Here is a 13,672-nt window from a genome sequence, read left to right as displayed (position 1 = left end):
AGAGAGACCTTAAGTCTTAAGGAGGTTTTTATTTTGTTTTTTGTTTTTTTGTTTGTTTGTTTTTTTGATTTTGGAGAAGGTTGAAAGAGCTTTTCTTTTTTAGAAGCTTCAAAGATTAGGTAAGTACTGGCTCAGACTGGATCATCTGCCCATCCTGGAATTAATTACTTAGTTTGGTAGATAATGGAATGTAAGGTTAGTTTTAGGCAATCAGACACTACCCTTAGAATTGGGCATCCAAGTTAAGCTTATCCAAGCCAAATTCAGTAAAACTGCAAAGTATGATTCCCCTTTTGCTTGTCTTACATTGTAGAAACCCATGTACACTGTGAAAGCAGCCTACAAATTTCCTTTTCAACCACTCTCTTGTAAATGCTAGATTCATCCTTTTATCAGGGGGACTTTAATACTTCCCAGTGTTCTTGTCTCCTTCCTTCCTTTCTTTCCTTCCTTCCTTCTTACTTTTTTTATTTGCTTACTTCATTTTTCCCACCTCTGCGTTGACTAACTTCCCTTTATTTCTTCCTGCATCTTTCACCCTTATTCCCTTTAGTTATATCTTGCTTCAACTGCATTTTTGGAAATTTTGGCCATTAATCAGGGAACAGAATGAATGACCAACAGATAATTATTGATCATAGAGTCGATCCTTTTTGCCCAGGAGTAATGTAATAGGAGATGAGTTGCCTTCTGGGAGAATTCTTCAATTGGCTATATCTTTATTTCAAGGAACACAGATGGAACCAGTAGCAAAACGTTTTATCATGGCCCCCAATTTTTTTTTTTTTAATTGGACTGCCAATATCCAGGGAAGAGAGTATTCCTGGAACTTGAATGCCCATGTCTCACAGCACATCTTGCTACATCTTCCAAAGATGAATCAGTCTCTTTAGTAGCCTGAAACTAGGATTCACAGTTCTCCTTTGGCATGACATTTACAAAAGCATTTAGTTTAAATATGCAGTTGTTTTTCAGTGTAAACACTTTCTGCCCTATATCCTTTCTTCTCTATAGCTTCTTCAGCTGGGGAGGAAATGCTACCATGGCAACATGTCAGTTCTTTATGGTTTAAATTGTCTACTCAAAAGCATTTAAAATATTCAGACCAAATTACAGTGAAGTTCAGAGGCAGTACAGGTATATTCAGCATTTTTTCTCACAGAATTATTTGTAGAAATTCATGAATTTCTATTAAATTTAATTGTAGCCTCATGTGAAAAAATAAGCACATTTTAAATATCACTGAAAGTTCTATCTCTTTTTTGATGAATATCTTTCGCAAGAAAAGAAACCCTCTCCAAAACAGTTTTATGAATCTTGTCCAAATGAAGTGACATTTGATACACTATTCTTCAAACTTAAATTTTCTAGCTAAAAAGTATCAGTTTCTTTGGCCTCTTGACTTTCATTTTATGTTCATCAATGACCTGAGGAATTGTCTTATCTTAATCTTTTTTTTTTTCTTTTTTTGTGGGGGAGAGACAGAGGAAGGAGAGAGAGAATTCTAAGCAGGCTCCCTACCCAGCACAGAGCCCACGCAGCGCTCAATCTCATGACTCTAAGATCATGACTTGAGCTGAAATCAAGAGTCAGATGCTTAACCAACTGAGCCACCCAGGTGCCTCAAGAAATGCAATTTTAAAACTTCACAGGAGTTAAAATATACTCTGAGATATGTTTAGATGTGTTTGGCTTGCCTGTTATGTGATTTATCCATACTATATCCCATACACTTCCATTTCTATCCTCCATGTCTTTTAGGGGTTTTTACAAGTAACTTTTAAAACATTACATTAATGTGATGCCTAGGTGGCTCAGCAGTTGAGTGTCTGCCTTTGGCTCAGGTCATGATCCTGGGGTCCTGGGATCGAGTCCCACATTAGGCTCCCTGCGAGGAGCCTGCTTCTCTCTCTGCCTTTGTCTCTGCCTCTCTCTGTGTCTCTCTCATGAATAAGTATATAAAATATATTAAAAAAAATAAACAGTACATTATTGTTTTCCTGCTGCCTTTTGAAATAATTATTCGATCTGACATTCTTGTTCACTAATTCCTTCTTGCATGGCATCCACTTTATTATTTTTCACACAGATTGTGTTTCTTATTTTGCTTTCTAGTTCTGCTCTTTTCCATTTGCACATTTCCTTTAAACAACCAGTATCTTCCCTTTTACCATTAAAGTTGGAAGCAATGACCTGGACCAGAAATTGTCCAAGATGATAAATCAGGAAGCATAAGAGATTTGCTCTATAGAATATCAGGAACTAAGAATAAACAACAGTCGTTCTTTGCATTCTACTCTGAGTGTCATCCACTTAAATCTCATTAAAGTCACCATAGCAGGCAAGTACTAGGGCCTGGCTTTTGTCCCTTTCTCATATTCATTACCAAAAAGAGTAACTGATGCCTTCTTAAATAATGTGACCTCATAGGCAAAAATAACCAGAAATTTTTAAAAAAGTATAATTACCTCAATGAAAAAGAAAACAAACAAAAACCAAGAAAAGCTGAACATTTTTTGCCATCTGAGGCAGTATTATCAGAACAGATAAATGAAGAATTCAAAATAAATTTGATAAATATACCTAAGGAGGCAAAAGTATAAGGATAACTTGAAACTAGAAGAAAATATCCCCTCAAAATTCCAAGTTAAGGTATATTACATAAAGTGTGAAAAATATGGTCTTTGAAATGAAGAATCAATTGATGAAAAAGCAAGATATATGTTGCTGAAGAATGAAGTAGAGAATTGGAATGTTCAGATTCGGGAACTCCCCGAGGAAGGAGAAGGGAATACTATATGAGAGAAAAGCTGAGAAATACAGAAGGTAAAGCTAGAAGGGTCAACATCAGAAAATAGACAGACCCAGAAAAATGAAAGAAGAAACTAAAGAATAAAATATCTAAAATTTAAAATGTTTATTTGGTGCCAAACAAAAATGTAACAATTGAAAGGGTTGAGATAAACTTTCATAATTTGCAGAAGATATGATCACCTACTTAAAAAACACACACACACACAACAGAAGCAATGGCAATACTTTTAGAATAAAATAGTTGAGGTACTTGTTTAGATGTGAAATTGGCACTGTTTGCTTCACCAATAATAACATTAGAAAATTTAATAAAAATGATATAATCTTTATTAATACTAAAATAATTATAAAGCACAATTAAAATAAAATAATTCAGAATGCACAAAAACTCCACAAAGAAAATGTAAAATTGTTTTTAAAAAGGGGACATAGAAGATGTTTTGAGAATTAGAAAGAATTACATAGTCTTGGCCAGAATAATATTATATTGATTCTTCACAACTGAATTCATCCATTTAATATAATTTCAATAAAAATTTCAGTTGAATAATTTGAAGAATAAAATTAGGTTGCTCCAAAATTTATGTGGCAGAACAAAGGTTATTGAATGCCTAAGTCAACCACAAAAAAGACAAGATTAAGGGTTTACATTTCCAGATACTTCAATCATAAAAAAAGCCAAAATAGAAAGAAAAAGAACAGATAGTTGTAGCATAATGAAAAAAACATAACACTTTAAAGAACAGCATGCTCAGAAACAGATCAGTATATATATGCACATTGAATAAGTTATCAATTTAATACCACATATCAATGTCAAATATGTGAATATTTAGTGGAGATCCTGGGAAAAATGACTTGTTAGATGGTGAAAAATAAAAGGGTCCCTAACTAACTCTACATACAAAGATGAAAGTCAGATAGAATAAGATCCTAGTTATAAAAAATAAACCCATAAAGTTAATAAAATAAAGTATCTTCATGACCTAGAAGTTAAGGAAGACTTCTTAAATACAAACCATCTGGGAAAAATTGAATACATAAAAATTTAGTTTCTCTGATTAAAGGACTCTATAGACAAAGTTAACAGATTACAGTTGGAAGAAGATATCTGTAATGTTTAAAACTAATAAGGGTTTAATAGCTATAAAGACAGGGGGATGGGGGACTGGGTGACGGGCACTGAGGGGGGCACTTGACGGGATGAGCACTGGGTGTTATGCTACTATATGTTGTCAAATTGAACTCCAATAAAAAATATACAAAAAAGAGCTATAAAGAAATTCTGACAAATTTACAATTAAAAAAAAGAGAAATCCCAATGAAAAATAATAGACAAAAATATATTCAAGCAATTTACAGAAAAGGAAACCCCAAGGGCCATCACCATATGCAGAGATGTTAAAACTTATTAGAAAAGACAAAACACATACACACGCACACCAGGAATGTATATTTAAATAGCAACAAAATATTACATTAGCATATTGGCTTAGTGAAAAGTGAAGACTGGATAAGGGCCAACTTGGTAGCAATATAAAGATACGGTACTTCTACTGGAGAACAGACTTGGGTAGACTTTCTGGAGAATAGTCTGGCATTACCTAATCAAATGCGGTATACATATGCTCTCTGACTTTGCAGTTCTATAAATATTCCAGAGAAATTCACATGTCTCTAAGCTATTTATAGAACTGCAAAGTCATAGAGTATAGATATAGATATATAATTCACATGCAAGCACATGGTGACATTAGCACGATGTCCCGTCTCAGCATGGACAAGGCCCCTGGAGAGTTGGAGACAAGCTATGTGTCCATCATTTGAAACCAAAAAGGCAAATGTCATGGATGCACACCTTAGAATACCATGCACCAGTTAAAAATAATGCATTAGATAAATGATTCACAATCCTACTGGACCCAATACCACTTTTTATAACAAATGTTTGTAACACTTTAGAAAGAAAGAGAGAGAGAGAAAAGAAGGAAGAGAATTCACCTATGTGAAAATTATATATTATGCCTTAGTTGCAAAATAAAGAAGAAATAACAGGAAAGTAATTATGATAAAATAATATGCATTTCAAAATGAAAATGCTTGTGCTTGACAGCAAGAGAAGACATAACAAAGTAGTCAGATGTTTGCAATTACTGTGAATGTGATAGATGCAAATGCACACTGATAGGCTTGTTGCATCGATAACTCAAACACCATGGACAGCACTGCCATGAGAATTTTACAAAACAGTGACCAAATCTTGGTAAATCCTAACCAACACAATTACAGTCTTGCTTTGATGTGTGTGGTAGTAGCATTCCTGGAAAAAATAGAGCAGTTTATATTAAAACTGCACAAAATACTTCAAGCTTATTTTATTTTATTTTTTAATTTTTAAATATTATTTATTTAATTGAGAGAGAGACAGAGAGAGATCATGAAATAGGGGGAGGGGCAGAGGAAAAGGGAAAAACAGACTCCCTTACTGAGCAGGGAGCCCGATGCATGGTTTGCTCTGAGTCCTGGACCCTGCCATCATGACCAGAGCCAAAAGCAGATGTTCAAGCTTATTTTAAAACTTGGTTATTTTCTGGCTCAGATAATTATGAAAAAAGGGACATTCAAGAGTAGTATAGGACCTAGTTTCTGTGGGTTGTCCTAACACAATATGCTATCTGTCATTCCTGAACCCTATCAACTAAAAGCTAAATTATGGTCCATTCAACTATTAGGACACTATTACCACAGGTTTTCCAAGTACTTCCTAGGAGGTAGAATGACATCATTGAGAATCATGGCTGGATTTTAAAAATACAAGGTTGAATTTAAAAATAAACAAACAGAATGAAGTATATAACACAACACCACTTACGTAAATTGCAAATAGATGCTCACAAATAACAAAACTTTTTTCTTTCAGGAACAGAAATAATATTGGGGAAGAGAATGGAATGAATAAATGAATGGATGAGTAGATATCAACAAATTCACCAAATAACAGAAATACATACAATCCTTTATAAAAAAATTAGTTCATAGTAAGGGCAATATTCTTACTGTAGAAGGTATAAAACTAGCAATATTTCCATTTATTCAACCTGAAAGAAAAGGAAAAACAGAATGCTAAAATAAAGAAATATATATATATATATTAGTCACTGCTACAGACTGAATTGTGTCCCCTCCCAAAATTCATATATTGAAGCCCTAATCCCTAAAGTGACTATATTTGGAGAGAAGACCTTTAAAGAAATAATTAAGGTAAATGAGGTTTTAAGAGTGGAGCCCTAATCCAATTTCTTAGTGCATTTGAGCTGCTATAACAAAATATCCCAAACCAGAAGGCTTATAAAACAATAGAAATTTATTTCTCACAGTTCTGGAGGTCGGAAAGTCCAAGATCAAGAAATTAAAATAAAAATCAACTATAAAATTTTTTGTAACATTAAAGTCCTAAAGAAACATAACAGCATTCTCAAAAACTTTGAAAAGGTTAACCTTACTTTGTTTTATTCTATCAAATATTAGAACTTTATGGTCTGGATTAATGTCAGAAACTCTGTTAAAAGTCTCATGCTCTTTAGGCTTCTGGGTGGTTCAGCGATTGAGTGTCTGCCTTTGGCTCAGGTCATGACCCTAGGGCCCTACAATAGGGTCCTACATCAAGCTCCCCACGGGGAGCCTGCTTTTCCCTCTGTCTCTGCCTCTGCCTCTCTGTGTCTCTCATGAATAAATAAATAAAATCTTAAAAAAAAAAAGTCTCATGCTTTTTAAAAGCACTAAATTTTTTTTTCTTTTTGAAAACAAAGAGAAAAAAGGAGATTACATTTTCCTTAACTGGAAAAAAAAAGAACCCACCCACCACCCACAAATTATCTACTATATTTGTCTTTGTCCATGTTCTTTTGTATCTTTTTGTCTGTATTTTATTTTTTGCCATGTTTCTCTTGACATGTTGCTCTCACTAGATGAAAGAAAGCAAGATGTCATACATAACATATTCTTTGTGGATTCTTATAATACTGAAAAGAAATTGAGAATTATTTCTGATTTCCTCTTCCTTAAGCTCATAACAACCTTTTGCTATCCCTGCCTCTGGATCTTCCCAGGCTGAACCCCTAAACTGAGCTTTATTTATACTTTATTCCCCACTTAGAGCAAAAGCTCAGCATCGTTAAAAGACATTTGAAGAAATAAACTCCAAAACATTTTTTCTCAGAGTCACAAACCGGCAGTTTTCAGAATAAATAAAATGTGGGCAAACAGCTACAGATTATCAGCACCTCTAGAACCTGTGGATATCAAATGGATTGGGCTTTGCCAAATTGTGGTAGAGACCAAAGTTAGTGACTCTAATTCTTTTCCTCGCTTCTATATAAGCTTTAGCTGGTGTGTTTGGAAGATATGAAATGAAGATTGCACATGTAAGCGCTGTTTGTTTCACACTTACAACAGGAATGAGTAATATCAATAGACATAATTGAACACTGAACCCAAATTCCAGTTTTATGCACACTCTGTGTGTACATACATTTATTAAAATAATTATTTTATATTAAAAATATTTGATATATTTGATAGAGTGAGCAAGAGAGAGAGACGGAGCGGCGGGAGGAGCAGAGAGAGAAACAGACTCCCCACTGAACAGGGAGCCTGACATGGGGCTCCATCCTAGGATTCCAAGATCATGACCCCAGCCAAAGCAGACATCTAATCAGCTGAGCCATCGAGGTGCCTCTAGAATAATTATTTTAAAACCTTAAACTGTGAAAAAGAAGTGGTAGTGCTCAAGTTTAGTACACAAACACCATTTTATATGTGAACTTTCAGCTTTTTACACATTTTAAAATTTGTTCCTAAGATTTTAGGAGTTTATTTCATGTTTTCAAAGATGTTTTTAACGATGTTTCTTAATTTGCACATTTGTTAATAGCAATGTAGCATTAGTGAGCTATTATGTACTCTTAAGAAAAAAAATAAACATCTAGTTTGAATAATGACTGCATATGTGTAAATGAGGTGCAAAAAATTAGAATATTTTCAGTACTCTATTTCTTGAATATTCTTTAACTATAATTCTACAAATTATCTTATTAAATTTTCACAGCAAACTCTTCTGGTATGTACCCTATCTACAGATGTAGAAATTGAGGCAGAGGGCCATGAGATAACTTAAACAACAACTTGGAATTAGGAAGAGAAAAGATCTGGGATTTGAACAAGCATTCTGGCTATGGGGGTAAGTTCCTTGCTCTGAGGATTGTAACCAGCCAGAGACACTGGTCATAGGAAACTGTCAAGTGTACAAAAGCTTAGCTTCTCATGAACAAGGTAATGAAAGGTTTTGAAAGGTTATACCGAAATTCATTCATTTCTAATGCCATGGAAATACTATACTAGTGAATGCTAATGCTGTTTACCTGGTACAAGCAGAGATGACATACTTTTGTTGTAAAGATTATATTCACATTGATGTGAGTTGCAAGTTGGAGAAGTTTGTTCAAAAAAGAAGCTTCAGATTATGACTTTTTAAAAGGCTTATTTATTTGAGAGAGAGCTAAAAAGAGAGGGAGAGAGCCCATGTGCTTTGGGGAGGGGCAGAGGGATAGGGAGAGAATCTCAGTCGGACTTTCCGCTAAGAGCAGAGCCCAAATGCGGTGCTTAATCTCATGACCCCAGCTGAAATCAAGAGTTAGATGCTTAACAGACTAAGCCACCCAGGCGCCCCTGATTATGACATTTTTAAAGAACAAATTAGAGGCTGATGGCTAGGGCACCATGTCAAGCAAACAAAAGCAATTAGATTTAGGACTTGGACTTAAAGCAGGATCATGTTTAATCAGAATTCACCATAATCACAAGCATGAGATAGAATAAGCAATCCTTTATATAAATTGGTATAACATTAAAATATTCCTTTGAACTACTTCTTTGTAGCATATTAGATATTTGAGTCAGATCTTTGGTTTAAGAAAATAGATATTTGAATTAGTATTTCAAGTAAGAATTCAAGCATCTTATTTTTTTATTTGGGATAAAATCTTAAATATTTTGCTGATTCTTATCAAAAGCTTGTTTGTATGTAAAAGATGCAATCCTCTGTCTTAAATGTACCAAATATATATATTAAGCCAAATTACCAAAGATCTATACCTTTATCAATTTGGAATCTCACAGAGTGATGTTTATTAAATAGGGTTTTTTTTTTTTTTTTCAGGGGTGTAGACAGTTTTATTTTCTTCAGGGGTGTAGACAGTTTTATTTTCTTCAGGGGTGTAGACAGAAGTCTTGCCTCAAAACTTCTGGAACTGCTTCTTCGTGCCAGCAGCTTTTGTGACTTTGAGCACGTTGAAACGCACAGTCTTGCTCAAGGGGCGGCACTCACCCACTGTGACAATGTCGCCGATCTGGACATCCCTGAAGCAAGGAGACAAGTGCACCGACATGTTCTTGTGGCGTTTCTCAAAGCGGTTGTACTTTCGGATGTAGCGGAGGTAGTCTCGGCGGATGACAATAGTCCTCTGCATCTTCATTTTGGTCACCACACCAGACAAAATCCGCCCTCGGATGGAGACATTGCCAGTAAAGGGGCATTTCTTGTCAATATAGGTGCCCTCAATGGCCTCCTTGGGCGTCTTGAAGCCCAGACCGATGTTTTTGTAGTACCGCGGGAGCTTCTCCTTGCCAGTTTCTCCAAGTAGGACCCTCTTCTTATTTTGAAAGATGGTTGGCTGCTTTTGGTAGGCACGCTCGGTCTGAATGTCTGCCATCTTCCCGGCCGCCTGGAAAAAGGCTTAAATAGGGTTTTGATATTAGTTCATACATAGGCACTGAGAAATGATCAATAAGCAATTGTGCAAAATGCAATGTGTATTTTTAATAATTTTTTTAATATCTCGAAGAACTGAAGGTTCCAAAAGAAATTTCTCTCAAATCTCAAAGCCAGGAAGGATAGATAGATATAGATATAGATATAGATATAGATATAGATATATAGATTGATATCTTTATATGTGTTTATATATATAATACTCATATGGTAATATTCAGTGTTGTTCTTAATTCTAAATTCTTAAATTCTTACTTATGAAATTTACCTACTTTTTTTTTTTTTTTACTTACCTACTTTTTTTTATTTTTTACTATGGTTCCTCTGCTTCCTCTTCACTGAATCCTTTCTGTACTAAAGTGTAGGCAATGCATCTAGGAAAAAGACACTCAAAAAAAAAAAAAAAAAGAGGTAAATAAGATAAATGCTTATTTCTCTCTTACCTAGCTTGTCTGGGGATGAACTGCACAGCATTTCTGATCCATTTACAGACCCGGGTTCCCTTCATCCTGTTCTCTTCCTCATGGTGGATGAAGTCACCACAGCTTCCACATTCCAGCCTGTAGGAGGAGGGGAAGGACAGACGTGGAGAGCACAAGATGCCATTTTAAGCAAGACTTATTGAGAAGGAGGTCGCAGAAATCCCTTTCACTTGAACACAGCTTGGTCATTGGCCACGGTTGACTGCAAGGGAAGCTGAGAAACATAGTCTTCAGCTGAGTCTCCAGGTGCTAAAACTATATCTGTGGATAAAAAGAGTAACTTTCCGGGGCCAATTAAAGTGGGTCTGCCACACTTTCATCAACCCTTAAGCCTGTGCAAGTGCTCCTACCTTAAAAACCACAACAAAGAAAAATTGAACAGAAACACATAAAACACTTGCCTTTTCCCTAGCTTCTAGCTATGGCCTCACTTCATTGTTCTTCCCGTTTGTAGCCAATCTTCTTAAGTGTCGTTTCCAACCAGTCTCTATTTTCATACCTCTTTCACTTTCCTAAAGCTGTCTGGCATCACCCTTCTCCTCCTACTTTATGAAACCAAAATGTCTCCTTCCATAGCTTGTAATGATATATTTAGGTGTGATTACCTTAACCATTCACTGAAATATAATTATGGGGCCAGAGTTCCAGGCAGTGAGTTACAGCAATGATATTCTTACTGGGGTGACAGAAAATAAAATACTTGATTAATGCTGTAGTTCACCATTTCAGTGAGGACTAAGAGGGAGGGGCATGGGAATTCCATGAGGCCATGATTGTATGAGGCAAGACAGAAGCTACAAGGGTTGATGCTTGATTTAATTTGTCATTTTGCCTGGGCCATGAGATGCTAGTTATCTGGTTAAACATTCTTTCTGGGTGTGTCCAAGAGAGTGTTTCTGGAAGAGATTAGCATTTGAATTGGTGGACTAAATAAATATCCCCCTCAAGGTGGGTGGGCATCCTGAAATCTCTTGAAGGTCTGAATAGAACAAAAAAAGTTGAGGAAGGTTGAATTTGCTCTCTACCTGCCTGTTGAGCTGAGACATACTGTTCTCCTGGCCCCCAGTGCTCCTGGTGCTCAGGTCTTTAGATTCAGACTGGAATCTATATCACTAAGCCTTCCTGGGTCCCCAGCATGCAAAGCACAGGTTGTGGGACATCTCAGCCAACAGGATAGATAGATTGATTGATAGATGATAGATAGATAGATAGATCAATCGATTGGTCGATCTCCTATTGACTTTATTTCTCTGGAGAACCCTGACTAGTATATAAGGCAACAAGTAAGTCTGCTTTCCCTCCATTGTAGGTCTAATGCCTACTATACTTGTCTGCATGTAGAGAGGAGGTGCTGAATAATTATATTGAAATAATTAGAGAATTAAAACTAATGATGTATTTATCTTACTGGTTTGACTTTTTGGAAACTCAGAGTTCAAATGTACTGCCCACCTCTTGCAATTGTACAAGACCTTATGATATTAAATGCACATGCACAGAGACTTCTTTCTGTCTAAGCAGCTTAGTGGCAAGCAAGGGTATGGTATAAGGCTTGGTATAAGGGTGAAAATACAGACTCAATTCTTCAGTAATAGCCTTGGATGGGTCACTTAAGCTATTAAAGTTTCAATGTTCTCATCTATAAAATGGGTACAATACCATGTACGTCACACTGCTTTTGCAGTATGAGATCTTATACAGAAACCTAAATATCACAAGTGCTCAGCATTTGTTGGTTCTTCTATCAAGCGGACTATTTCGTAAGTGTGAAGTGCCTGTATTTCCTCTCCTCTTTAAACATAAGATAGTAAAAGTGAAGGTATTTTCTCTTTTGAGGTTTGTTCTTTTCACCATAGTTCTCTTCACAGTATCATTCTCTTTACAGTAGAATATCAGATGCATTGAAACGTATATGGAAGGATTACAAGGCACAGAAGCCTATTTCTCTACGTGAGAGGCATCTAACACTGGTCCTTAGGTTGTTACATCTGCATTTTTTTTTCTTTCTGATAAAGATACATAGCCAGAATTTCTTAATAGAGTAAATTGAGTTTATCATGTGCACTATGGAATCTTCTCTCCCATAGTTTTATTGTTTCAAATTAAAAAAAAGATTACATTTGAAAACATCTTATGGTTTTGTGTTTGGCATGATTATATTATATATTATAATAATATATTATAATATTATTCATTATGTATTTTATTATATTATTACATATGTTATATATATTATATGTATGTATATATATATATGTTATCCATCCACATGATCTCAGGGTTCTATTTAATTTAAGCTGTTCTATGAACACCAGAAAAAGAATCTCCTCTGAAAATGTATTTCTCTAGTTTTCTTTAAATGAGCATGGTTATTGTTACTAGAATCCTCAATCTTATTCCTAACTGTGATGGTAACCGAGGAAGGTTTTGTGATTCTAGAACTATCCCTTTACATATCAAGCATCAGAATACAGTTTAGTCTTATTGACTAAGTATAAATTATAAAATCGTGATGACAAAGAAATAAAATGATCACATTTGTTCTACATGTACATAATTTTTTTTACAAGTACATAATTTGAATTCAACTCTACAATAATCTGTGGAAAGCATATCCCTTTATGTTGCCATGGTCTCTCACTCCAGTTTTCTCTGCTTGTTTTCTTTGCTCCTTACTTCTCTTCACAGTCTGCATTATCATTGCAATAACACTTGAGAACTCCAGTTGTCTGGATCAATATTTCTGTCTGTTTCATTTTGCTTAAATCCTTCCACACACTGTTGCAGGCCAGCAGAGTCACATAAGCACAGTCACATGCTTTTCCGTTGCTAAGGGCAACACCACAGATGGCAAAAACTGGCTATTATACGTCACATGTTACACACACAAACACATGATGGTTTGAAACAGCTTAAACCATTCAAAGGCGGTTTGCCTCTAAGGGTTAGGATTTTATATGCTATATGATTATATGACCTTTCAAACACAGAGCTGAATCCAGTTAAATAGATTTCCTCCTCGTTGTTATGGAATCAATTAATTGCCTTTATGATTAGCCTGAACCTCATTTCAAAGACAATAAGAAATAAATAAAAAATCATAAAATTCAAGGTCATGTATAAAAAGGATATGGTCAAGTTTATATTACATTTGAATTTCTAATTTCCGTATGTCTGCATAGTCCATTGTGCATCCTGTCTTCCTCCTGATTTTACTTTGACTAAATGTGTTTCAGTCTTGGGGGTCTCACATATCTTTAAAAAACACTTCCTAATTAAGATCTAGACATAGATATACAAAAATATAAATATAGGCAAGTAGGTGACTTTTGATAGAAGTATATAAATACATAAAATAATATAAAATATTAATAAATATAAATCCGTGTGGTTTTTTTCACAGAGGAAAAAAAAAGAAACATTATTTCACGGATCAGTGTGATTCTCAGTGCTTGGCTTTGTCTGGATTTTGTTCTTTCAGAACAGCTGTCAATCATTTTGGTGAACAAAATTGAACAAATTATCTTTGAAAAATCTGAAGGTGATT

At 35.1% G+C, this 13,672-nt stretch overlaps 1 protein-coding gene across 1 annotated transcript; it reads right to left on the bottom strand.

Annotated features, from left to right (window-relative positions):
- Window positions 1–9,043: 9,043 nt before the first annotated feature.
- On the bottom strand, window positions 9,044–9,602 carry LOC112915034 (small ribosomal subunit protein uS17). The gene has a single exon (XM_025992333.2). It carries the CDS (start codon window positions 9,582–9,584, stop codon window positions 9,108–9,110), a length of 477 nt encoding a protein of 158 aa, XP_025848118.2. The 5' UTR covers window positions 9,585–9,602; the 3' UTR covers window positions 9,044–9,107.
- Window positions 9,603–13,672: the final 4,070 nt, after the last annotated feature.

The sequence above is a fragment of the Vulpes vulpes genome, chromosome 10 (genome assembly GCF_048418805.1).
Source record: "Vulpes vulpes isolate BD-2025 chromosome 10, VulVul3, whole genome shotgun sequence".
Taxonomy (NCBI): Eukaryota; Metazoa; Chordata; class Mammalia; order Carnivora; family Canidae; genus Vulpes; species Vulpes vulpes.
The sequence above is the reverse complement of the archived record's forward strand: the minus strand, read 5'-3'. Positions and strand labels throughout refer to the sequence as shown.